Below are 25,558 nucleotides of genomic sequence, written 5' to 3' on the forward strand. Positions count from 1 at the left end.
CCGCGCTGCTTTTGCTCCAAACCTGGATTTTGTCCACCCGGGCACCCTAGCCCCACACGCTCATCTCCCTCCCCGGAGACTAAGATGCGCCCCCCCCCGCCCCAGCCCCTGGATCCACCCGTGGGCACCGTCCCTGTCCCTGCACGGTGCCCGGGCCTGGAGCTGGCCGGCGGGCGTGGGAGCCGCAGGCGGGAGTATAAATAAATGGAGAATCGGAGGCAGGAAATTCCTTCCTGCTAAGACAACGGCCCAGGAATGCGCGGAGCCGGCGCCGGGGGCCAGCCGACCGCAGCAGCCGGGGCCCCCGGTCCCCGCACCTGTCGCGGGAGCTGGGGGGGCCGGTGTCCCGCCTCAGCCGCACGCGCCCCTGCCCGGGCCCGGACCTGGGGGGCGCCGGCGCGAGGCGCCGAGCCCGCGGGAGGTGGGGGGGGGCCGGAGCCTGAGCGGGGGGCGCGGGCCTGGCTGGGGGGCCGCGGGACGGCGCGAGCTGCGCCACTTTCACATCCCCACCGCGGCCGCCGGCTGTCAGGCCGCTCGGCGAAGGGCCAGGGCCGGCGTCGGGCCGGGGGGGCATCGGCCCCTGCGTCGCAAAGCCTTGAGTTCGGCCCCCGCCGGCCCAGGACAGGCCTGAGCCCCGGCCTGACCCGCGCCCCCCTCCTATACGGGGGGAGAAGGCGGGCGCTGGGCCGGGGCACGTCTGAGTCAGGTCCGGCCTGGAAAGTCCCCGGGCCCTGGCAGTGCCCCCCCGGGGCAGGACGGACTTTTCCCGCCCCAGCCTGGCAGTGCCCCCCACCCCCCACGAGCCGGAGGGCTGGTGCTGGGATTAACCCCCTGCCTGCCAGGCCTGCGGCGGGCCCCGGGTGCAGGGCCCCAGCAGGGGCTTGGGGCAGCGCGGGGGGCGAGGAGCGCCGCAGGTGTCGGGGGCTGAGTCAGCCCCCCCGCCCCCCCCGGCTGCGGGCGCTGCGGCCGGTGGCTTCGGGCTCATCGCGCCCGTGACGCAGGCCGCCCCCCCGCTCCTGCTGCTGTGTCAGCCGCGGGGCAGAGACGGGGGGGGGCAGGGACCCCGCCCCCAGGACGTCTCCCAGCCGGGGGGAGCCGGGGCCCGGCTGCGGGGGGCACGAGGCAGGAAGGGGAGAGCGGGGCGGGGGAAACTGAGGCTCGGGCGTCCCGCTCCGGGAGCCGGTCCCTTTAAGGCCCCGGGCCCCCCCCGGTTAACCCCCGAGGCGCCGGTGGAATGTGCGGCGCGGGGCGGGGCGGGCCGCGGGGCGGGGCGGGGCGGGCGCGGAGCTGCGGGCGCCGGGACTCGGTCGCAGCCCCCGGCCCGGCCCGGCCATGGCCCCGGCCCCGGTCCCGGCCCCGGCCCCGGTCCCGGTCCCGACGCGGCTGCTGCTGCCGCTGCTGCTCCTGGCGGCCCCCGGCGCCGCCGCCCGCGGTGAGTGCGCCCGCCCGCCTGCCTCAGTTTCCCCCCGTGAGCCCGGCGGTGCTCGGAGCGGCGCAGCCCCCGGGCTCAGGCGCGGCCGGGGCAGGACGCGCGGCTGCGGGCGTCGGGAGAGAGGGTCTTGGCCGGCCCCCCCCCGCACCTGCGGCGTGGGGGCCGGCGACGCAGCCCCAGAGCCCCGCGGCCGCGCGGAGCCGGACATCTGGGGCCGGGGGGGCGGATCAGGCCCTCCCCCGGGGGGCAGCGGGCGCCTCTTGGCGGGGGCACCCCCAGGGCCCCGCAGCCAGTGCGTGCGGACGTTCCCCAGCGCCCCCCAGAAGCAGCCGCATTTCGGGGCCAGGTCCCGGGCGGGGGTGGGGGGGCCGGAAGCCCTGGGCCGGTCCAGGCCGCGACCCCCCGGCGCTGGGGCCGGGTGCGACTTCCCTTCCCACGGCCTGCAGGCTGGATGCGGCTCCCGGGCTGGAAGGGTTAACGGCCCCCTCCGGCCCCCCGCTCCCAGGGCTCAGGCGCCGCGTCTGCGGCTGGGGAAACTGAGGCACTGCACCACAAAAACCCGGTGGCCAAAACCCCCCGCCCCGCACCCCCGCTTTGACTGCCTGAGCCCACCCCCCTGCCAGCCCGGGGGCAGAGCCCAGGCGGGGGCTGGGGGCAGAGGACCCAGGGCCCGGGGCGAAGAGCCAGGCACCCCCGGGAACGAGAACCCGCCCGCCCGCGGGCCGCGGGGGGCTCTGGGCAGGACCCGGGTGCGTGACGCGGCCCCCCCCCAGGGCTGCGGTTCGTGGAGAGCCCGGGCAACCGGACGGCGTCGCCGGGCCAGGACGTGGCGCTGCGCTGCACCGTGCAGGCCCCGGACGAGCCCCCCGACATCGCCTGGCACCACAACGGGCGCCCGCTGGAGCTGGCCGACAGCAACCAGCTGCACCTGCCCCTGCACGAGGACGACTGGCTGGGCACCAGCGAGCTCAGGTGGGGGCCGCGGGGCGCGAGCGAGGGGCCGCGGGGGGGCGCGGGGGGCCCCGCGGGTGCCCCAACCCTGCCGCCTCCGCAGCATCCCCGCGGCGCAGCTCTCCGACGTCGGCTGGTACCAGTGCGCCCTGTGGGTGGACGGCGAGCAGATGCTGTCGGACGAGGCCCACCTGACCCTGGAGGGTGAGCGCCGGGGGCCGCGGGGCAGGAGCGAGGGGCGCCGGGGGGGCGGCCGAGGCCCCGGCGCGTCAGCTCCCGCCCCCCCCCGCAGGCCTCCCCGTCTTCTCCGAGGAGCCCCGGGACCAGACGGTGGCCGCTGGGACCCCGCTCAACCTCAGCTGCGGGGCCCGGGGCCCCCCCGAGCCCGTGCGGCTCGTGTGGCTGCAGGACGGAGCCCCCCTCAACGGCCTCCACGAGGCGCTGGCCCGGGCGCCCTCCACCCTCGCCCTGGCAGGTAAGCGAGGGGCACGGGGCCCGTGGGCACCGGCAGCGCTGGGGGCGGCGCCAGGCTCCATGCCCGTGCTGCCCCCCCGCCCCCGGTCTCAATGGGCCCCTTGTCTGGGCCGCGGCCCCTTTGTGCCCCTCTCAATGGCAGCGGCTGCTGGGCGCCCGCGAGCGTGGGAACGGCCGGGGGGGCCGAGGCACAGAGCCCCCGGCGCTGGGGGGGCGCGGGGGGGCTGACTCAGGGCAGGGGAATGCAGGGCAGGGACGGGCTGAGTCAGGCCCCGGCAGCTCCTGGCTCTGGGGACGCTGGGGCCTCATCCTGCCCCCGCCCCGGCGCTCCCCGTTGCCTGACCTTGGCTGCAGGCAGCGATGCCCCCCCACCCCCTCCGGGCCGCGGGGGCTGTGGCGCTCCGGCCTCGGCCCCTGATAAGGCCTCCTGGCCTTGAGTGGGGGGGCAGGGCTGTGCGAGACACCGGGGCGGGGGCGGGGGGCTGCGGGGCGGGAATAAGGGGCACCGGGGGCAGGCCCCCCCCACTCATCCGCCCCCCCACCCCCCAGGCCTGACCCGCAGCGCCGAGTTCTCGTGCGAAGCGCACAACGCCAAGGGCGTCACCACCTCCCGCACGGCCGTGGTCACAGGTGAGGGGGGCAGGATCGGGCCCCGGGGGGCCCTCCCAGCATGCACTGGGGCTCCCTAGTGAGTGGGGGGGGAGTTCTGACCCCCTCCGGATGACCTCTGACCTCCCCAGTGGTGCCGCAACAACCCCAGAACCTGGCGCTGGTGACCCGGAGCACGACGGCGCTGGAGCTGGCCTGGGAGCCGGGGGCCAGCGGGGACGAGCCCCTCACCCACTGCACCGTGCAGGTAGGGCCGGGGGGGCAGTTGGGGCCCCTCCTCCCGACCCGCAGTCCCCCGGCCCCCCGGCCCTGCCAGTGCCCCTCGCTCCCGACCCGCAGCCCCCCGCCCCCCCAGCGCCCCTACTCCCGACCTGCAGCCCCCTGCCCCCCCGGCCCTGCCAGCGCCCCTCGCTCCCGACCCGCAGCCCCCCGCCCCCCCAGCGCCCCTACTCCCGACCTGCAGCCCCCTGCCCCCCCTGGCCCTGCCAGCGCCCCTCGCTCCCGACCCGCAGCCCCCTGCCCCCCCTGGCCCTGCCAGTGCCCCTCGCTCCCGACCCGCAGCCCCCCGCCCCCCCAGCGCCCCTACTCCCGACCTGCAGCCCCCTGCCCCCCCTGGCCCTGCCAGCGCCCCTCGCTCCCGACCCGCAGCCCCCTGCCCCCCCTGGCCCTGCCAGTGCCCCTCGCTCCCAACCCGCAGCCCCTGCCCGTTACGGCTTGGCCAGCGGTGGGAGGGGGGGCTACAAAGGTAGCAGCCCCCCCATGTTCTCTCCCTATTCCCCCCCTGCACGCACTTTCGCTTCCCCACGGGCCAGCTGAGTTTCAGTTTCCCACCAGCAGGGCTGGGGGCACTGGGTGGCGGGCGGGGGGGAGCGGGGGTGTCCGGGGTGGAAGGAGGGAATGGGGGGGGGGGGGGGGCGGATGTCCGGGGGGGCAGGAAAGCAGAAGTGAGAGCCGAGGTCTGTCGGAAACAGGGAAAAATATCTGGGCATCAGCACGTCACGCTTCCCCTTTCGGGGGGCGGGGGGCTGCAGGTCGGGACTGAGGGGCGCCGGCCGGGCCCGTGGGGGGTCCGCGGCCTGAGCACCCCCCTCACCCCCCTAGGTGCTGCGCTCGGACGAGGAGCTGCCCCCGGCCCCCCCCAACACCCCTCGTGCCCTCAGCGTCTCGGTGCCCCCCTTCGGCCTAGTGCTCGGGGACCTGGAGCCCTTCGCCAGCTACCACGTGCGCGCCGCCTGCCGCAGCCGCGCCGGCGCCTCCCGCTGGACCCATTGGCTGCCTGCCCGCACCCTCGAGGCCCGTGAGTGCCAGGGTCGCCTGCGCTGGGGGTCGGGGGGGGCAGACGCCTCGGTTCTTTTCGGGGGCGATGCAGGAGCGGGAGGTTCGAGCCCCTCTCACGTGTGCCCCCTCCCCAGCGCCCAGCACCCCCCCGGACGACGTGACGGCCACCCGCAACGGGACCCGCGCCCTGGTGCAGTGGCGGGAGCCCCCCGGGCGCCTGCCCGGGGTCCTGCACGGCTACCGCCTGGCCTATCGCAGTGCCGGCCTGCCCGAGGTGAGCCCTGTCCCCGCCCCCATCCCCGCTGGCCGTGAGCTGAGCCCCGCCCCCTGCCATGGCCCCACCCACTTGCCCCACCCCAGATACCGACCAGCCTATCGCCGCGCATGAGGGGAGCCCCACCCCTGCCATATCCCCGCCCCCTTCCCCTTCCCCTTCCCCTTCCCCTTCCCCACCCTGGGTGCTAGCCAGCCTATGGCAGCCCCTATGGGGAGCCCCACCCCTAGCACAGTCGCACCCCCCGGCCACTGACCTACGGCAGCCCCAGCCCACTTGGCCCCGCCCCTCCTGGTGCCAGCGGCCTAGCACAGCTGGGGCCCCTGGACCTGACCCCGCCTCCGAGGAGCTGAGGCCGGGGCAGCTCGTGACACGGTGGCCCCCCGCAGGTGGTGGTGGACGTGGGGCTGGCGCGGGAGGCGGCGCTGGAGCTGGCGCCAGCCGTGCAGAACCTGACGGTGCGCGTGGCCGCCCGGACCGGCGCCGGCGAGGGGCCCTGGAGCCTCCCCCTGCCCGTGCCCAGCCCCGACCGTGAGTACCGGGGCCGGAGGTTGGGACCCCCAGTTTGGCTCCCGGCCTCCTCCCCGGGGGCCTGGGTCGTTTCCGGGCTGGTGGGGGGCTGACGGGGCCGCGTCTGTTCTCCCCTGCAGATGACGGCCAGCCGGAGCCGCAGACAGGTGAGGGGGGGTAGCCCCAATACTACCCCCCACGGATACCTCCCTGGTGCCTCCTGCCCCCAACCACCCAGAAGCCTGGGGGGGGGGGGGCACCGCAGAGGTCCCCCCTCTGCAAAGCAGGTGGCAGGGATGGGCCCCCCAGCCCGCTGAAACCGACTAACACCCCCCGCCCCCTCCCCATGGCAGTGAGGGACGTGGCGGCCCCCGCCCTGGCCTGGCCCTGGTGGGCCGTGGTCGTGGCCGTGGCAGCGGCCGGAGCCTTCAGCATCATCCTCGTCCTCTTCCTCGCCCGGGTGCGGCGCAAGGAGACGCGCTACGGGTGAGTGGGGGGCGGGGGGCTGCCGGTCGGGAGTGAGGGGCTCCGGGGGGGGGACTGTGGGTCTCACCCAGCCCCCTCCCCGCAGCCAAGCCTTCGAGCCGCGGCTCGAGCGGGGTGAGCTCGTGGTCCATTACCGCGTCCGCAAGTCCTACAGCCGCCGGACCACCGAGGCCACGTGTGAGTGCCCCCACCGGCCCGCATGCCTGGGTCCCTTCGCCCACCTATCCCTTCCCTCCTCCACCTGCAGCAGGCCCCCCTGCCTCAGTTTCCCCTCCCAGCCTCATGCAGGGGGCAGAGACCCCCCCCTCTTACCCTGAGCCCGTGGCAGGGGGGCAGGCCCTGATGCCCCCCTTGCCCCCCCAGTGAACCGCCTGGGCATCAGCGAGGAGCTGAAGGAGAAGCTGCGGGACGTCATGGTCGACCGGCACCGCGTGGCCCTGGGCAAGACACTGGGTGAAGGTACTGCCCCCCCACCCCTGCCCTTCCCCCGTGGCATTGTGGGGTGGGGCCTGATCCGGCCAGGGTGGGAGTGAGGGGCACCAGCAGGACGGGGGCAGACACGGGGGGGCACAGGCATGTCCTGGCCCCCCCACGAGTGCCCGGCCTGGTGCCCACAGGTGAGTTTGGCGCGGTGGTCGAGGGGCAGCTGCACCGCGACGGCGCCGTGCTCAAGGTGGCCGTGAAGACCATGAAGAGTGAGTGCCCCCCATGGCCCCCTGCCAGGCCTGGGGGTGGGGCTGTGCCCAGGGTCCGCCCCCATGTGCCACACCCCTCCATAGCCCTGCTCCTGCTGGCAGTGAGTCCACCCCCTGGTGCCATGTCTCCGCCCCCTGAGTGCCACAAGCCAAACGGCCCTGCCCCGTGCTGTAATCCCACCCCCTCCGCCCCTTCCCCAGTGGTTACGCCCCAGGGGCTCTGACTCCACCCCATGGGTGCTGGCTGCGTGCCCTGTGCCATAGCTTCGTCCCCTCCCTGCCATGTCCTGGGCAGCTGCTTTCCAGGGCTGTGGCCCCGCCCCCCAGGTTGCGACTCCACCCCCTATGTGCTATGACTTTGCTTACTATATGCCACATGCTGCGGCCTCGCCCCTGCGTGCCATGGCTCTGCCCCCAAAGGCTCTGACTCCACCCCCAGGCACCTGCCCCTTCAGGCTGCCCCGCCCCTTGCCCTGTAGCCCCGCCCTCCTCAGGCTGTGCCCCTGGTGGCCCCACCCCCTGAACCTTGACCCCGCCCCCCTGTGCCCGCAGTTGCCATCTGCACACGCAGCGAGCTGGAGGACTTCCTGAGCGAGGCGGTTTGCATGAAGGACTTCGACCACCCCAACGTCATGACGCTGATTGGTGGGGCCCGGCGCCGCGGGGGTTAACGGGGCCCAGCCCGTCCGCACTGGGAGCCGCCCGTGGCCTGGGAGGAGGCGAATGCAATGGGCGGAAGATGCCGGCGTCCCCCCGGGAGCCGGGAGGGGGCTGAGGCGGGAGGGGCTGGCAGGGAGCCCGTGCGATGGGCCACGTGTCACCCACGATGCCCTGGGAACGTGGACAGGAAGCGGGGTCTCCGGTCCCCTGGGAACGCAGAGCTGGGACCCGCGGGGGGTGGTAATGGGGGCTGGATGGGACCCGGGAGTCCGGCCTGACCCCCCCTTGCCCCCCACAGGGGTCTGCCTGCAGAGCTCGGAGGGTGGGGGCTTCCCCGCCCCCGTCGTGCTCCTGCCCTTCATGCAGCACGGAGACCTGCACAGCTTCCTGCTCTACTCGCGCCTCGGAGACACCCCCACGGTGAGCCCCTCGGCGCCCCAGACCCAGTCGCACCCCCCCTGCTGCCCCCTGCTGCCCCCCGAGCCAGCCGTTTCTGCCCCCCGAGCTCCCACCCGCGTGGCCACCCCCAGACGCAGCTGCCCCAGGCTCACCCCCCACCTCCGCCCCTGCAGTACCTGCCGATGCAGACGCTGCTGAAGTTCATGGCCGACATCGCCAGCGGCATGGCCTACCTGAGCAGCAAGAGCTTCATCCACCGTGACCTGGCGGCGCGGAACTGCATGTGAGTGGCCCCGACCCTGGCCCCCAGCGCCCCAACCTCCGGGCAAGGGCGGCATGGGCAGGTTCAGACCCGCTGCCCCGGCCCTGAGCCCCACTGGTTAGGAAGCTCTGCCCCAGTGGCCCCGCCCACAGGCCCTTGTCTCCGCCTCCCACTCTGTGGCATTGCCTCAGCTCTATGGACACATCCCCCCCCCCCACTGGCCCCGCCCCTTGGCCCTGCCCCCACCCCTTGGGACACCGCCATCCTCAATAGCCCCGCCCTCAGCCCCTTGTCTCTGCCCCCTACCCTCAGTGGCCCCCGGCCAGCTCCGTGGCCCTGCCCTGACCTCAACAGCTCTGCCCCAGCCCCTCCCCACTTCCCGTGGCTCCAGTGGCTCCACCCCTAACATTAGCTCCACTCCCACGGCCCCAGTCCGTGGGCCCCCCCTTGGTGGCCCCGCCCCCAGCCCCGCCCACACTGAGCCCACCCCCAGGCTGGACGAGAGCATGCGGGTGCGCGTGGCCGACTTCGGGCTGTCCAAGAAGATCTACAGCGGTGACTACTACCGCCAGGGCCGCATCGCCAAGATGCCCGTCAAGTGGATCGCCATTGAGAGCCTGGCCGACCGCGTCTACACCACCAAGAGCGACGTGGTGAGGTGCCACCGGCCCCTGGCCAAGGGGGGGGGCCCCGGCACAGCCCCCTGCCACTCCTAGCCAATAGGAATGTGCCACTAGTGTCCCCAAGGACACAGTTACTGCCCCCGTGACCAATGGGAGGGCCCCAGTACTGGCCCCAGCCAATGGAAAGGCATGGTTCCCGTCCTCATCCAGCCAGTGGGAAGGCAGCATTTCTGCTCCCTGCCTGTCCTCAGCCAATAAGAAGGCACCATTACTGACCCCCACCTGCTTCTGGCCAATGTGAGGGTACCAGTAGTGCCCCCGGCGAATGAAAGGACATGGGTGCTGGCCTGCCCCCAGCCAATGGGAGGGCACTGTTACTGTCCCTGCCCCACCAGACAGTACAGGGCCACGGTTCCTGTCCCCAGCCAGTAGGAGGGCATGGGTGTTGCCCCTAGCCAATGAGAAGGTGCCATGATTTGCCATCAGCCAATGGGATGGCACTGTTATTGAGCCTGGCCAATGGGAGGTCACCATTCTTGGGAGGGCATGGTTGCTGTTCCCCAGCCAATGGGGAGGGGCGACTGTGATGGCCCCTGGCCAATGCAGGGGCACCATTGCTGCCATCGGCCGTGGTTCCTGCCCCTGGCTGGGAGGGGAATAAGAGGGCACCATGCATGGTGGCCAGTGGGAAGGTGCCCTTGCTGCCCATGGCCAATGGGAGGGCACTAACCCCTGCTCCTTACCACCCTCCCGATAGTGGTCGTTCGGGGTGACCATGTGGGAGATCGCGACGCGGGGGCAGACGCCGTACCCAGGCGTGGAGAACAGCGAGATCTACGACTACCTGCGCCAGGGCCACCGGCTGCGCCAGCCGCCCGACTGCCTCGACGGCCTGTGAGTGCCCCCACCAACCCCCCCGGATTGCTCCCAGCAGGCCGTGGGGCAGGTCTGTGTCCTCAGGGTGTGCCCGCCCCAGAGGTGGCCGCATCTCAGGTCCCTGTTATGCCCAGCCTTCATGTTCCACCCCAGAAGTGGCTGCATCCCAAGTCCCTGTTAGACCCAGCCCCAACATCCTGTCCCAGAGGTGGCTGCATCTTACTCCACCCTCCCCCTCCACAGGTACGAGCTGATGTCGAGCTGCTGGGCGCTGAGCCCCCGGGACCGGCCGGGCTTTGAGGAGCTGCACGAGGCGCTGGCCAAGATCCTGGGGGGGCTCCCGCCGGCCATGGACCCCGCTGAGACCCTCTATGTCAACATGGAGGAGGGGGGAGCAGGCGAGAGGGCGGAGCTGGGTGCCGTTGGGGGGTGGGGCCCCGAAGAGCAGGGCTGCCCTAAGGGCGGGGGTGCTGGGGCCCAGGTGCCCCCTTCACAGGGGGCCGGCCGCTATGTGCTATGCCCACCCCCCCATGAGGGCAGCCGGGCCCTGGGAGACCCCCCTGGGAACTCCTCGCCCTTCACTGCCTCTGAAGAGGGGGCTTGAGTATGGGGGGGTCTCTTGGACCCCTACCCCCACCCCCATTGTTCTCTTCCCAGTATGCTCTGGGGCACCGGGGGCAGGGCAGGATGGAGTGCCCCCTCCTCCCGGTGAGACACCCCTGGTACATAACCTCCCACAGGGGTGGGGGGCTAGGGGCATTTGAGGGGGGCAACTAGCCCTGCGGGACAAGGGCTGGCTGGGCCTGGCTGCCCCCATTGGTCCCCCCACAACCACTAGCCCCCCCCTCCAGTTGGTACGTTCCCCTCCCCAAGCTGTTTCACTGCCATTGCTCCCCCCAACCCCATGCAATCGTCCGTCCGACAGACACCCCCCCCAAGCCTGAAGGTCAGCAGGGCAGAACATGGCCCCTTTGCCCCCCTGCCCTAGCCTCCACACTCCCCCTCCTTTGTGGGGTGGTGCCTGACATGTCCTGGGCCTGCCAAGCCTCAGCTCCCACAGCCCCAGGAAGGTGGACCCTGGCTGTGGCCCCCCCACCTCACAACCAAGCCCAGCCTCCTCTGTACATACTGCCCCGTTTTGTACGTGCTGTATATGAACTGGTTTGTACGCCCCACACTCGGCGCTGTACATGCCTGGGAATAAACACACTCTTTGCAGAACTTCCCAGGGGCCGCAGCTGCTGGACTGGGGTGGGGCAGGGGCATCATGGGCTCCAGGGATGGGGAAGCTGGGCGGTGTGGATGGATAGGAGCTTGGGTCCGTTTGCACCACCTGGGGAGGCCTTGGCACCGTGCTCGGAGCTGTACGTGCCTGGGGGGGGTGAAGCAATGGGGTGGATGGACAGACCCCCTTCCCCCTCCCTCACCAAACTCACTTGCTGAAGAAACTGAGGACAAATTCACCTCTGGCTCTGCCAGCTGTGTCTCCCACTGCCGAGTATGGTCTCGTGTCCTCTCTCACCCGGGCTGAATTTGGTCCTAGAAGGAAAGCTGGTCACCCCCAGCAACACAACAGGTAACAGGAGCATTGGACAGCTAGAACTGGGTGGCCAAATTAAAGAGTGACTCTGGGACAAACCATATTGAAAGTATATACTAATAATAGCTCCTATGCTAGCCATCGCCTTTATACAAAAAATTATTGGAAGATTATTTTAATAAATAATACATCATAAATTTTAATAAAACAATTTTAATAACTGGTCTTTAAGCTCCGAACACGCATGAAATTGCCCGTTCAGTTCACGTTCAATCCAATCGAACCCAAAATGAACACTAGAATGTTTTATTTCCCCCTGTACAAACACGGCCCAAGGAAAAACCCAGTATGTATCAGACTTATTTCACACTGCTTTCAAAAACCAAGCAGACAAGAGACCCCAGAACAAAAAGGTTCAGTTAAACCCCAAACAGGACGTGTGTGAATACAGTTAAAGGCACTGTGGTTCCCTCACTATTATTTTTAACAGTTCTGCCCTTGAAACTCCTCTCCTTCCAGATACGCAGCATCTAAATAGCCAAGGGAAACGAGAAGTTCCCTTTCCACTCATTAGAAACGTGGTATTGTCTCCACCTCCTGAACCAGAGCTCTTGCTGTAGCGCATCATGGACGGCCTCTGATGCTGGCACTCTCCTCCTGCCAAATAATCCTTAATCAAAAAACCAGAAACAGGAAAAACTTCCAAACCCTTTTTTTGGGGTTTAAAGCATAACATGAAGTTAAAGAGCCTACAAAACGTGGGTGAAGCCCAGGGGAAAACTGCCCCTGTTCTTGCTGTAACTTCTAACATCGTTTGTGGTTTGTGTGACTCTGATCCAACAGGTGTTAGCGGTGCAGCCCTAAAAGCAGGCTGTCGGTTTTGGTCCTCTTTGCTTTCACTTCAGTTCAAGGCACGTTGCTTTATCGTGTGGAAGACCCAGTCCATTTTTGTCGTCCAGCCGCCGTGGTGAGCATCATTCATCTGTTTTGTGAAATAGCCCAGAGCTTCCTGCTCAGTTCTGTCCAAGGCGAGCGTCTTTCGAACGTAAGCAATGTCATCAAAAGACTGCAGTTCTGGTATGCCCGAGCCGAGCATCATGGAGAAGAGACTGATGAAGAGGTTGGCCCGCTGCCGAATTGCTAAGTAAGCCTTATAGCACGTCTCTTGAAACCTTTCAAACTCCTGTGTTTTGGTACAGTCTGGGTTTCCTTTACTAATCACAAGTAAGAAATCTTGCGTGAGGACGAATGGCACGCGCTCTCGCTTGTAGCCAAATTTTTTCTTCTTGTGATCCAGGAAGTGTCCAAAATCAATGTGAAACAGCTGCCCGTCATCCTTCACCATGATGTTGCTATTGTGACGGTCACCGATGCCCAGTATGAAGGTAGCGACGCAATAGCCGGCACAGGAACGTGTGAACAACTCGATTGCTGCGTCGTATGCCACTCCTTGGTTCTCATCTTTGAGCCACTGATGTAGCGTGTGGCTGCTGAACTGCAGGGCGCCCTTTAGGCCTCCTTTGCACTGAATCTCCATGATTGTATGAGAGCTTCTGACCACCTCGATAAGGCCCACGCAGTCGCCGATAGACAAACAGCCATAAGGCAGCATCCGAAGATCAAGACCTTCCTTTTGCCAGATGTTTTCCATAATTTGAATAATCTGAAGCGTTAGCATGTCCTGACGTAAATCATCCCCATTTTTAAAGATGATCTCATTGTTCTGAAATAACAGTTCAGCCATAATATCTGGGTTGTCCCAGTTTAGCCAGAGAGGCCTTCTTGCAGAGGACATAACCCTGCACTCCTCGAGCCTGAGGTTTCCTAGCTGAAGGGCAGGGTTAAGAGGAGAGATAAAACCTTGCAAAGCTTCCATGAAATCTGGTCTCCTCATGTGTTCAATGAGAAACTTCATTTGTGCCTTCAGTGCTTCATCTTTCTTTTCCTGCTTGAGAATATTAGTAAGGTGAGTTAGCTTCTCCATGGCTTCTACCTGCCTCCGCAGGTGCTTTAGGTACATCCCGCATGCTGAACAGTAGGACTCCAAAAGCAATCCAAATCTCTGCCGCACACTTGTATTGTGCATTTCAGACTTTAAATGCCAAAAGAAAAAATGCCCTATTGTTTGATTGGTCAGTGCTTTCTGGAGCAAAAATCTCCCCAGCAGATTATCCAAGTATTGCTCGTATTTCAGAACCTGTACCAGTTGGATTAAGTACTGAGACAGCTGGTCATCGGTCAAGCACTTTTCCAAACAGTGAACAGCAAACGATCGCACCACAGGATCGGGATAATTACAGTCCAAAAGCTCCATTGCTTGTTCTGCCTTGATTAGGGGCCAGTCTTTTATCAGGCAGTACATCTGGGCTACTTCATCTCTTGAGTTCCATTTCACGGACAAAAGCAGCTTGGGCAGAATTTCTGGAGTGTTTCCACAACTATATCTGTGGCTCCAAAGAAAGTCCTTCTCTTGTTCAGTGATTTCAGAAAGCGGATCTCTTGTGCCAATTGCACGGAGTTGTTCTTTGTCGCTTTCTCTTACTTCAAAACCTTTAGCTAGCCTGTTAGTCAGCTCCATATGGCTGTAGTTACACCCAAGTTCTAGAGAGACAGCCCTGCTGGCATGGTCTTCAATCACTGTCATGTCTGGAAACTTGACAGGACCACTAAAACTATCAAATTCCAGCTCTAGACAAGGAGTTTCCTTGCTTGGATTGGACCCACTCATGCCAATAGGATTCAGCAGGTCTTCCAGCCCGTGTGGTACTGGCCACATACTCAAAGCCATTTTCCCAGATACAAGAGTGTGCGTGTAATCAAACATGTTCACGTTTCCCCAAGCCAGTGGGCAATGTTCCTCTTTCGCACCCCTCCTGCCTTTGACAGAGCAGAGGGAAAGGCAAAGGCGAGCAGCACGAGGGAGATCAGGAACGTACAGATCGTACGACAGCCATTCGTCCCATCTCGGATGGCAACAAGGCACCCTTTGAGTTTTCACGTTGTCGCATAATGGTTCACCGCCATGATAGATACCTGTTCGGACATATATCTTGTCCACGTCCCGTGTATTTACGTTGATGTACGTGGCACAGAAGATTCTTATTCTGAGAGCACTGTTTATAGACCAGAGGGATTTGGCTGAAGCTTCTGCATTTGTGTACGGGGTAGGCGTAGAAACACCTCTGGGACAAGATGGCACGGTAAAGCTATCCAATGGCAACTGGGCATACAGGCTTTCTTTGGACATCAGCATCAGATTGGGCACGAGGCCAACCATGATGCAGTTTCTTACATGCTTATACTGGCTGAGAGGATATCTTTCTAGCAAGTATTCATCACAGCCGCACACTTTTAAAACATACTTATCCTGGTACTTTAAGACACGGCGTTTTACTTGCTCAGGTGCCAGCGACACGCTTCGTGTTTGTGCCCTGACTGCTTCGGCAATCGCGTGCTCCGGCAGACAATCATGGCTGATTTTTAAGGGGTATTTCTGCTTATTATTCAGGGACCCTACGACCCATATGGCCACTACCATTTGCCCTTCGTCTAGCTTGTCGTACAAGGGCCGGGGCAGCTCAGGCGAAGCATGGACGCGGGGAGGCCACGTGTACAAAGCCCGGCTGCGAGGCGCATCGGCCCCTCGCCGCTCAGCAGCCTCGTGGCAGATGTTCAGGACGTTCCGGCGGAAGTCCCGCACTTCCGGGTCCCTCGACGCCTCCAGCTCGCGGATGGGCACGCCGATGGCCAGCCTGATCTCCCGGTTCAGGATCTTCTCGTCCCAGTCGCCAGCCGGTTCGACCACTTGGAGAAAGGGCCGAAAGAGCCGCAGGTCACAGAGCCGCCGCGCCTCGTCAAAAAACTCTTCTCGGGCGGCGTCCTGCGTGACACCCACGAAGACGTAGCGGGAGGCATCACGGAGGAGGTGGGGAAGGGGGTATTTCCCGGCCTCGCAGAAGAGCCGGCGCTTCACGGACAGCAGCGAGGCCTCGCGGGGGCTCTCCATGGGCACCATCATCCCGTTGGGAAGAAGGCACTCAAGGAGGACGGTGGGCGGCATCATGCAGGTGCCCCACGAGTCGCCGCAGGAGGGCTGGGGCAACATGGCCGCCCTCCTCACGACTGGGGCTGCCTGTCCTCGTCGCCCATAATGGTGCCAATTGCTCTCAGCCAGAGAGCGTGGCTGACAACGCGTCAGTGGGGCTGCGCCAATAGGAAGCAGGTTAACACCCTACCTCAGCCCTGGTTGCCAGGGCTCTGCCAATGGGAAAGGGGCAACGACCCTCCAAAAAAAAAGCTGTTAAGCTCGTGCAAGGCTCAGCCAATGGGAGGCACCCAAACAGCCAATAGGAGGCGTGTTAGCACGCTGGCCCCGCCCAACAGGCGCCGCGCCGCGGCTCAGCCAATAGGAGGCGTGCTAACACTCTGGCCCCGCCCAGCCCAGGCGCCTCCGCGCCCTCCAGCGCAGCAGAAGAGCGACGCCTTCTGCGATTGGTCCGCTGCCAGCCCCTTTCACTGTCAATCCCAACCCGCCGCTTCCCCCCAAGCGTCACCCAGGCTCCAGCCAACTGCCGGGCCCGTAACAACCCTGCGGCCGCCCAGGCCCAATGGGGCGCCCCGTGAGAAACCGAGAGCGAGCGGGAGAACGGCGGGCGGCGGCCGGGAGCCAATGGCGACCCGCGTGACATGGCGGGCCGGCGCGCGGGGCCAATGGCGGCGCGTGTTACAAGGCGGCCCGGCGCGGGGAGGGAGGAGGAGGGCGAGGGCGGCCATTTTGAGCCGGGCCCACGGCGGGGGCTCCATGGCCGGGCGGCGCGCGGAGTGACGGGCCGGGCCGCGGGGCCGGGGCCATGGACGTGCGGCGGCTGCGCGTCAATGAGCTGAAGGAAGAGCTGGGCCGCCGCGGCCTGGATACGCGCGGCCTCAAGGCGGAGCTGGCCGAGCGGCTGCAGGCGGCGCTGGAGGCCGAGGAGGCGCGGCGCGGGTCCGGCGGCGGCGACCCCGCGCCCGACGGACACTGTAAGGGGGCAAGGGCCGCTCCGCCGCTGGCCCCGCTGCCGCTCCGTGGTGGGACCGGGGCCCCCGGTGCAGCTCCCCGCTGGGGACAGGCCCCCTGGTGCAGCTTTGCCATTGGTCTCCTGGTGCAGCTCCACCATGGGACAGGCCCCCGGTGCAGCTCCACCATGGGTCTCCTGCTGTATGCCCTGGGGGAGGGAGCTCCCCCGTGCGGCTGTGCTGTGCCCCCCGCCCCGGTGCAGCTCCAACAACCCGGGGGGAGCTCTGACTTGCAAGTCTGTGGGGGGCTGGGTACCCCAAAAGGGCCACCTGTGCTCTCTCTTCCTGCGGGCCTTGGCTGCTGGGCCCCCAGGCTGCCCTGCAGGGCAGGACCCAGGACAGCCTGTGGCACCGTAGCTCTCCGTCACCCTGCTGCAGAGGGCCAGCCTGGCGGAGCTGCCCAGGCATGGGGTGGGGATTGTCTTGCCCGTGTTCTCCCTGCCTCCCCCATCCCGTAGCGGAGCCGCCTCCTGGCGGAGCTGGTTTCGTGCCCTGGGGGTGCTGAACCCACTCAAGACCCTGGGAGCCAGGACTTTGTTGGGATGGGGGCAGCCCCCCCAGTCTTAGCTGCAGCAGTGGGGGGACGAGACACCGTGGGTGCCTGCACAGAGAAGCGCACGCCGGCCTTGGGGGATTTGACAATAGGGGCTCGCTGGCTGCATGGTGCGTTTCCGTACAGAGCCGCGCAGCTCTGGGAGGGGAACGCCAGGGCAGGTTCTCCGGAGATGAGCCCGGGGGTGCTGAGGTGCCCCGTTTGCATCCCATGCTGCTCTCCAGGCACCTTCAGGGCGCCTCAGCTCGCGGGCCTGCCCTCCTGGCTTTGAGGAGGAGGTGGCGGCGTGAGGCAGAAGGTTCCCCAGGGTGATGGATCTGATAGCTCTGCTTGAAAGTCAGGTGCCTGCCCACGGAGTCCTGCGGGGGGCTGCATGTGGCCCCCGGCGCAGCTCCGTGCTGGGGACCAGGCTCCCTGTCGCAGCTCAGCCATTGCGCCCCTGTCTCAAGCTGGGCTGGTTGTGCTAGGAGGTCTGTGTGCTGTCAGCCCCTTGAGGTCGGCGTTGGGGGGTGCCCTTTTCCTGCCCTGCCTCGGTCCCCTGCCGTGGGAAGTTTGTTGTCTCCGGGCTTCTTTGGTTGCATTGTGTCTTTGCTCCCCGCCACCCCAGCATCTCCCTCCCGGCAGATGCCTGGGATTGGGGAGGCTACGTCCCTCACTGCTGCCTTGCTGGATGCTTTGCCTTGCTCGCAGGTTTTTTTGGGTCTGGCGGGTTTTGGCCACACCAGCTGGGTTCAGCTGGGGCAGCGGGCAGGCAGCAGGATCCTACCTTTGCTGGGTTTTCCCTGGCTCCCAGCCCTAATGGGCATCACTCCCAAACTTCCTGCTCGGAAACACCTCCAGGGACCTTGATGATGCCTGGCTAGTCCCTTGCCCTGCCAACCCCACCGTGCTCTGTGCTGGAGCCTCCGGTGCAGCTCCACGCACCCGCCTCCGGTGAGCGGGACCCCACAGCTGACTTCCGGTTCCCATCTTAACCCACGTCTCTGTTGTGCAGACGACATTGACAGCAACACTCACCAGAGTGACCACCAGGGCTACCAGTCCTTTGAGCATGGTGCCGTCAGGCAGGAGAACGAGTCTAGCTACGAGCGGCGGCCGACAGAGACGGAGCATCCTGGCCTGCACCCAGGTGGGGACCAGCCCACTAAGGGGCCTTTGTTGGTGGGAATTGGTATGGGGGAGTGGGTCCCACAGGTGGCTGGACCCTGCCCCCGGGAGTCTCCATGTCCATGGGGAGACCTGGGCTTGGTTCTGCCTGGCAGCTGCCCCATGGTTCCCTGCCCCCAACTTGGCACCTTTGAGAAGCCTCCACTTTGGGCTTTCGAGTGTCAGGTTCTGCAGTACCCTGTGAACTCAGCACCCTTTGTGCTGCAGCCCTGCCTGCCTCTTGTTCCCTGAGCTTGCCCTGCCCATCTCCCCCTGCAGCAGTTTGGAGAGACTCCCCACCCCCCGTCACCCTCAAAGACCTCACTGAGTGTCTGAGGCTCTTGGGGCATCACTGTCAGGTTGCACCCAGCCTCTCCAGCCCCCTGACGCCGCCTGTTGTTCTGTGCACAGAGATGAAGTCGGAAGTCAAGCAGGAAGACCCCACCCCTGGCTACAACCTGCCTCCCCCCAGCTACAACGCCTCGGCCCCCAGCTACAACATGCCACCCCCTGGTTACAACCCACCCCCTTCTGGCTACAGCATGCCCCCCTCTGGCTACAGTGCCCCTGCCCCTGCCTACAGCGTGCCCCCAGCCGGCTACACTGCGCCTGCTCCTGGCTACGGCGTACCCCCACCTGGCTTCAGCGCCCCTGCTCCTGGCTACAGTGCCCCTCCTTCTGGCTACAGCGCCCCACCAGCCAGCTACAGTGCGCCTGCCCCTGGCTACAGTGCACCCCCAGCAAGTTACAGCACCCCTGTACCAGCCTTCAACACGCCTCCCACCAGCTACAGCACGCCTGATGCCTCCCAACCCAGGCCACCCCAGCAGCAGCCGCCACCACAGCCACAGGGCCGTAAGCGGCCATACGAGGAGCCGCGAGGCCGGGGTTACTATGAGCACCGCGAAGACAAGAGGTGAGGGCGGTCGCGGGCTCTCGGCCCGGTCCAGGGGTTCCTGCACTGGGGAAGCTGGGAACCTCTACCCACCCCCCAGCTCGATTCCAGCTCCCGTTGCCACTCCATGCCTCAGTTTCTCACCTGTCCCCAGTGCTACCAGGCCTCTGTGCAGTGCCAGGGCATCAGCTGGCATGATTCCAGGTGCTGCCAACAGCCTGGCCTCAGCTCACATCAGGGAGCCGTCTTCCTCCCCCGTCCCCTGACCTGGGGACATTTCCATGTTTGCAAATGCTGTTTTTCCAACTGCCTGGAGCTAGTGCATGCTTCTAACATGCGTGAGCATCTCGACATTGGAGGAGTGGGAAAGGAGCCCCTTAAACACATGTACCCTACCCCCCCCCCAACACTTTGCCTAGTAACTCACCGGGTATCAGGGAGTCGCTGAGTTGTGACCTCCCCCCCCTTGTTTCTGCCACAGGGGCCGGTCACCTCAGCCGCCTGCAGAGGACGATGAGGAGGACTTTGATGAGACACTCGTGGCCATTGACACATGTGAGTGGTAGCAGTGTTGTTTTGGGGGAGCACACACCACCACTACACACCCCCATAGCCCTGGGGTAACAGGACCAGGATCTCAGAGCTCTCCAGGGGCTTCTGTCCTGCTTTCTTTTCTCACATGCGTAACATGCCAGCACGGGCTCAACTCACCTCCCAGAGCCGGCACATCCTGGCTCCCAATTGTGTCATAGCCACGAGAGCAGGCTGGCAGATCCAGGCATGGAACCCAGGCGTCCTGGGTCCTAGTCCTGTCTGACCCCCGGGATCAAGCTAGCCAGTCAGGGAAGAGCAGGGTTCATGTCCCTGGCTGCCCACAGCACAGCCATGCCCTGCCTCATCTCCACGTTACCTCCTTTCCCCAGACAACTGCGACCTGCACTTCAAAGTCGCCCGGGACCGATACAGCGGCTACCCACTGACCATCGAGGGCTTCGCCTACCTGTGGTCGGGTGCCCGTGCCACCTATGGCGTACGGCAGGGCCGTGTCTGCTACGAGATGAAGGTATACGGTGGGGGGTGGGCCCACACGTTCCCTCAGCTCCTTGGACCAGCGTAGGTTCTGTGGCTGCCAGGATGCCAAGATAGATATCAGGGGCTTGGCTGGGGTTAAAACCTCTTCCTGCTTCTCTCCCTGGCTCCCAAACCCATCCAGGACTCTGATGTTCCTCCGTAGGGTCAAAGCACCTTATTCAGCCCCTCCCCCCGCCTTAACCTTGACTTCCTCCTTGCCCCTGGTATCTGGGGCCCAGAGTGGGGGATTCTCAAGCCACCTCCCCTGCCCTCAGGTCAATGAAGAGATCTCAGTGAAGCACCTGCCCTCCACAGAGCCGGACCCCCACGTGGTGCGCATCGGCTGGTCGCTAGACTCCTGCAGCACGCAGCTGGGTAAGGGGCATGGGGCTGGGGCAGACACCGCGAGGCCCTGTGACCCCCATGTGCTGGGCCTGACCTGAGCTGGCCTGTAGGGATGGGGCAGAGGTGGTCCCCCCCACAGACCCCTTCAATTGAGGGAGCCACATAAGTCTGGCTGCTGGGTCCTGGCATTTCCCCTCCAGCCTCAGAGCCAGATCAGGAAAAGTGAGGCACAGGGGCATGGCTAGAGGGGTTCGTCTGGGTCACCCTGGTTCCCTTGGCAGGAGAGGAGCTCTTTTCCTACGGCTATGGCGGCACTGGCAAGAAGTCCACCAACTGCAAGTTTGAGAACTATGGCGAGACCTTTACTGAGAATGACGTCATTGCCTGCCTCGCGGTGAGGGCACCCCACAACCCCCCCACCCCCCCGACCCCCTGCTCTGCCTGGGGCAGGCACCGGAGGGCACCAGAGCCTAGGCCGAGCATCTTGGCTCTGTCAGAACTAAGCTGTGGCTCGAGGCATAGTCCTGACCTGTGTGCAACCCCCCAGGCCCAGCTAGCATATGAGACCTGGGGTTGGGGGCATAGGCCAGCTCTGTGGGGCCCCTGGAGGGAGAACCTCAAACCCAGGGGCAGCTGCAGCCCTGGGGGGTTATCTGTAGCAACCTTAAACCTTCCCCAGAGGTGTGCCAGTGATCCTGTTGGCACCATCTCCACAGGATTCTGGCTGGGTCTTGGTCCCGCGCTCAGGCTCAGTCCCACACTGTACCGGGGCAGGAAGGGATTTCCCCCTGCTCAGAATGGTCTGGAGTGGGGGGTTTTGCCTTCCTCTGCAGTAGGGACATGGCCTCAGCCTGGGCTCTGTCCAGCGCCTGTGACCCCCCCTTTGGTAGCAGCCCTGGGGCCGTAGTGGGTGCGATGCCTGGTGTGGTGTCAGGGCTTGACAGTCTTTTGCTCAGAGGTTTGATGCTGGTTTGGACGGGGCTGATCCTGCCTCAGGCCAGGGGTCAGCCTAGCTGTTACCTCTGGGGGTCCCTTCCAGCTCCACAGCTCCAGGACTGTACAGCTCTTTCCTGGCGTTGCAGAAGCCTGTAGTTTGACTTAAGCCTTTCATTTGGGTGTAGTCACGTGAACTTGGGTGTAGACATGCCTCAGGCAGGTGGTCAGCCTGGATGTGATCTCTGGGGGTCCCTTCTAGCCTGACTTCTCTATGACCCTGTGCCTGGGCTGATTTGAATAGGGTCTCTCCTGCCTCAGGCAGGGGGTTGGGCTGGATGCGACCTCTGGGGGTCCCTTCTAGCCCTGCTTTTCTGTGACCAGCACTGACAGCTCCATCCCCCCAACCCCAGGACTTTGAGTGCGAGGAGGAGGTGGAGTTGTCCTTCATGAAGAATGGCAAGTGGCTGGGTGTGGCCTACCGGGTGCGGAAGGAGGCGCTGGGCGGCCAGGCCCTCTTCCCCCATGTCCTGGTCAAGAACTGCGCCATCGAGTTCAACTTCGGGCAACGCGATGACACCTACTTCTCCATCCCGCCCGGCTTCACCTTTATCCAGCACATGCCGCTGGCCGACCGTGTCCGTGGCACTGTGGGCCCCAAGAGCAAGGCCGAATGCGAGGTAGGTTGGGGGTGAGGTGAGGGTTTGGAATAGGTATGAGCTTGGGGACCTGGACCCCCTTGGCATCTCCGTGCCTCACTTTCCATCTTCACAATGGGCCGGGCTCGCCTTGCAGATCCTCATGATGGTCGGCCTCCCCGCTGCTGGCAAGACCACGTGGGCCATCAAGCATGCAGCTGCCAACCCTTCCAAGAAGTACAACATCTTGGGCACCAACGCCATCATGGACAAGATGCGGGTGAGAGACAGGGGAGGGAAGAGGAGAGGTCTTCTGCATGGCTCCTCCCCCTGCTGCTTCCAGGCAGCTCCCTCCCCAAGGCAGAGTTGAGGGGTGTGAGGTGGGTCTCTTGGGTGTGGAACCCAGGTGTCCTGGCTGCTGTGCTCTGACCCACTCACCTCCCAGAGCTGGGGTGGAACCCGGGCACCCTGAGTCCCAGTCATGTCTTAGCCATGAGATCAGGCTAGCGGACCCAGGTGTCCTAGCCCTGCCCCTTCCCCCAACCACCTGCTGTGCCCACGCTCCCCCCCCTTGCTTCCGAGCCATACTGTGACACCCTTCCCCGCTCCGTCTCTGCCAGGTGATGGGGCTTCGGCGCCAGCGCAACTACGCAGGGCGCTGGGACGTGCTGATCCAGCAGGCCACGCAGTGCCTCAACCGCCTCATCCAGATCGCTGCCCGCAAGAAGCGCAACTACATCCTGGACCAGGTACATGGGGCAGTGCATGTGCTTGTCCACTGCCTTCCCCATAGCAGGGCCACTGCATGCAGCAGGGTGCTTGCTGGTGTCCGCCTGAGGGGGGAGGGAACTATACACCCCTGGAGGCTGCCAGCTTAGGACCTGTGCCCCACATGACACAGGTAACCTGTATGTGGGGCCCACAGCAGATAAGGGAGGGGGCGGACAGCACAGCAGGCTTGGGGTAAGGAGCAGAAAGCAGAGTAGTAGAGGGGCAGAACAGCAGATGAGGTGGGGCCCAGAGTGGGAGGCAGAAAGCAGAGCAGCAGATGGAGCAGGGAGCCAGGACAGGCAGTAGAAAGCAGAGTAATGGATGGGACAGGAAGCCCAGGGCAGGGAACAGAAAGCAGAGCAGTCAGTGGGGAAAGGGATCAGAGCACTGCTTACAGAGGAGGAGTGGAACGAGTGACATTGCCCCTCACCCCCCCATCTCCTCCCAGACTAACGTGTACGGTTCAGCCCAGCGGCGGAAAATGCGCCCCTTCGAGGGCTTCCAGCGGAAGGCCATCATCATCTGCCCCACAGATGACGACCTCAATGACCGCACCGTGAAGCGCACAGATGAGGAGGGCAAGGATGTGCCCGACCACGCCGTGCTGGAGATGAAAGGTGGGGGCCGCAGGCCATGCTGGGTGCAGCCTTGTATGTTTCCCTCCCCCCAAACCAGGCACTGGGGGCTTGGTCCTTTGATGCAGCTTGAGTGTTGCTGTGGGGATTGGTTGCTGAGTAGCATCCGTACTCCCCTTCCCCTGTTGTCTTACCCCTCTATCCCTACCGTTCGTTTCCCCAAAGATGGGGGGGCAGCTCTGTCCAGACACCCCCCCCCATCCCACCCGCACGTACTGTTCCAAGGGTCCCATCCCCATAAGGGGGGACCTGTGGGGTCCTTGTTCACCCACCCCCTTGACACAAGGAGTGGGGGGTGGAGCAGGGCCAAGCTGGGGTGGGGGGCAGCTGCTTGATGCTCCTGTTCTCCCCTCCCCAAGCCAACTTCACACTGCCCGAGGCGGGCGACTTCCTGGACACGGTGGTGTACGTGGAGCTGCAGCGCGCCGAGGCCGAGGTGCTGGTGAAGCAGTATAATGAGGAGGGCCGCCGCGCCGGGCCCCCCCCCGACAAGCGCTTCGACACCCGACCTGGCGGGGGCGGCTTCCGGGGCCGAGGCGGCGGCTTCCAGCGCTTCGAGGGCCGCGGTGGTGGTGGCAGCGGCAGCAGTGGCGGCGGCCCCCAGGGCGGGGCCCGTGGCGCCTTCCAGCCCCGCGGGGGCGGGGGGGGCTTCCGCGGTGGCAGTGGTGGCAGCAGTGGCGGTGGCTCTGGGGGCAGCACTGGCAGTGGTGGAGGTGAGGCTGGGCCCCAGTGGAGGTGGGGGGTGGGGTTGGTCATAGCGACTCAGCTGCGGGCTGAGGTGGGGTGACTGCGAGGCTGGTACTGTCCTGAAGAACCCTTGTGCCAAGCTTGGGGTCCCTGGGGTGGGGGCAGATTAATGCCACCCCCCCAGTGTGGGGGGGGCAGGGACCAGCCTGCGTGGTGGGCAGCTCTGGGCATCCGCAGGCCAGCTCTCATCTCCATAGAGCAGAGGCCTTCAGCCTCTGGCCCATAGGACTTCCCATGGGTCAGATACTTGGCAGTAGGGAGGCAGTGGCAATTAATACTGCCCCCCCAGATTGCAGGATCGGGGCCAGCAGCTGGATCTGATTTGGAAATAGCCTGGGCTGTGCCCACGGCGCCCTGCCAGGCCAAAAGGTTGAGCACCTCTTGTTGGATGGGTGGGGGAGGCATGATATCCTTTACCGTTGCGGGGGCAAGCAGGGCCCTAGTGTGGGGGGGTGTGGGGGAGAGGATTGCAGTCATCTGAGCCCTCTCTGCCCTGTCTGCCAGGCTTCAGCCGGGGCAGCTACACCCCAAATCGGTGGGGGAACAACACCAGGGACAACAACACCAGCGCCCGGGGCAGCTACAGCCGCAACGCGCAGCCCCCAGGCAGCTACAGCCCTGCCCGCGGGCCCAGCACCTACAAAGCCAGCGGTGGCAGCAGTGTCAGCGCCAGCACCGTGGCCCCCACCAACACCAGCACAGCGCCCCCCACCTACAGCCAGGGCCAGCAGGTATGGCGGGGGGAGCAGAGCTTCTTGCCCCACTGCCATTGGGCACATCCAGGGAGTAAATGGAGGCAACTGGGGGGGTGTCTCATTCAGCGGGTCTCCCCCTTCCGGGGGTCTCAAATAGGTTCCCCCTTTGGTACGAGGCCATGGGGGGAGGGTCCCTCAACCCCCAGCCTCATTGCTGTGCCCTGGCATCCCTGGGTGGGGGCAGGGTTGATCCTCCCAGTCCTGCCCCCATTACCCAAGGACAGTGCTGTTCTGCCCCCCACAGACACCCACTCCAGGGGCCTTTCTGCCATAGTGGGCCAGGGCTGGGTCCTTCCCTCTCCACTACGCAAGGGGGGGCACTCCATATGCCTAGGCTACTGAAAGTTACCCTCCCTGCCTCCCGAACCCGGACCCCCCCAGGGTCCCAGAGGTGATTGTGGGACCTTCCGTCTTCCCTGACAGCCGAGTTACAGCCAGCCCTACAGCCAGGGGGGCTACAGCCAGGGCGGCTACACTCCCAGCTACAGCTATGGGAGCTACAGCGGTTACAGCCAAAGCTACCCCCAGCCCCCGCCCCCGCCGCCAGCGCAGCCCTACAATCAGCAGAACTACACCCAGTACCAACAGGTAGGTGGGGGGGGGGCCTGGCCCCAACCTGTGCTGCGCGGGCCCGGCGGCACTGACGCCCCGCTCTGCCCGCAGTACGCCCAGCAGTGGAGCCAGTACTACCAGAACCAGAGCCAGTGGCCTCCCTACTACAGCAACTACGACTATGGGAGCTACTCGGGCAGCAGCCAGGGAGGGACCAGCGCCCAGTGAGCCCAGCCCCGCCGCCCCCGGCCTCCGACCAGCCGGGCCCAAGCCCGCCGCGGGGGAGGGTTGGTGCCCTCCCCACCTCCTGTTAGGCCCGACGCCGCCCACGTCCCCTCCGCCGCCCAGCGCATGCGTCTCGCCTCTTCCACCCGCTTTCCTTTCTCTTTTTAG

The 25,558-nt window shown here is 65.5% G+C and overlaps 2 protein-coding genes and 1 pseudogene across 2 annotated transcripts; 2 read left to right on the top strand and 1 right to left on the bottom strand.

Annotated features, from left to right (window-relative positions):
- Positions 1–1,249: 1,249 nt before the first annotated feature.
- On the top strand, positions 1,250–10,750 carry AXL (AXL receptor tyrosine kinase). The gene is made up of 20 exons (XM_090053125.1): positions 1,250–1,432; positions 2,206–2,404; positions 2,487–2,587; positions 2,676–2,858; positions 3,407–3,487; positions 3,598–3,713; positions 4,568–4,763; positions 4,879–5,018; positions 5,408–5,549; positions 5,669–5,695; positions 5,882–6,014; positions 6,100–6,191; positions 6,378–6,473; positions 6,632–6,709; positions 7,262–7,354; positions 7,668–7,789; positions 7,942–8,051; positions 8,524–8,683; positions 9,411–9,547; positions 9,773–10,750. Exons 1-20 carry the CDS (start codon positions 1,333–1,335, stop codon positions 10,131–10,133), a joined length of 2,667 nt encoding a protein of 888 aa, XP_089909251.1. The 5' UTR covers positions 1,250–1,332; the 3' UTR covers positions 10,134–10,750.
- Positions 10,751–10,890: 140 nt separating this feature from the next.
- Positions 10,891–15,174, bottom strand: LOC149860348 (phosphatidylinositol 4,5-bisphosphate 3-kinase catalytic subunit alpha isoform pseudogene; annotated as a pseudogene).
- A 659-nt stretch (positions 15,175–15,833) lies between these two features.
- On the top strand, positions 15,834–25,539 carry HNRNPUL1 (heterogeneous nuclear ribonucleoprotein U like 1). The gene is made up of 15 exons (XM_090052191.1): positions 15,834–16,088; positions 17,672–17,806; positions 18,235–18,739; positions 19,200–19,273; positions 19,642–19,781; positions 20,065–20,164; positions 20,416–20,528; positions 21,481–21,747; positions 21,863–21,985; positions 22,326–22,454; positions 22,925–23,093; positions 23,471–23,824; positions 24,363–24,589; positions 25,037–25,201; positions 25,277–25,539. Exons 1-15 carry the CDS (start codon positions 15,920–15,922, stop codon positions 25,391–25,393), a joined length of 2,787 nt encoding a protein of 928 aa, XP_089908317.1. The 5' UTR covers positions 15,834–15,919; the 3' UTR covers positions 25,394–25,539.
- The last annotated feature ends 19 nt before the right edge of the window (positions 25,540–25,558 follow it).

Source organism: Crocodylus siamensis, chromosome 6, assembly GCF_052110815.1.
Source record: "Crocodylus siamensis isolate JL-2025a chromosome 6, ASM5211081v1, whole genome shotgun sequence".
NCBI lineage: Eukaryota > Metazoa > Chordata > Crocodylia > Crocodylidae > Crocodylus > Crocodylus siamensis.

What these genes read in the sequence shown, in the direction of transcription:
- AXL (XM_090053125.1), top strand. Translation starts at nt 1,333, where the DNA reads ATGGCCCCGGCCCCGGTCCCGGCCCCGGCCCCGGTCCCGGTCCCGACG. An exon ending in GGCCCACCTGACCCTGGAGG is followed by an intron (nt 2,588 to 2,675) that starts GTGAGCGCCGGG and finishes CCCCCCCCGCAG; the next exon opens with GCCTCCCCGTCTTCTCCGAG. An exon ending in GGCCGTGAAGACCATGAAGA is followed by an intron (nt 6,710 to 7,261) that starts GTGAGTGCCCCC and finishes CTGTGCCCGCAG; the next exon opens with TTGCCATCTGCACACGCAGC.
- HNRNPUL1 (XM_090052191.1), top strand. Translation starts at nt 15,920, where the DNA reads ATGGACGTGCGGCGGCTGCGCGTCAATGAGCTGAAGGAAGAGCTGGGC. An exon ending in CGCCGTGCTGGAGATGAAAG is followed by an intron (nt 23,094 to 23,470) that starts GTGGGGGCCGCA and finishes CCCCTCCCCAAG; the next exon opens with CCAACTTCACACTGCCCGAG. An exon ending in CAGCACTGGCAGTGGTGGAG is followed by an intron (nt 23,825 to 24,362) that starts GTGAGGCTGGGC and finishes CCTGTCTGCCAG; the next exon opens with GCTTCAGCCGGGGCAGCTAC.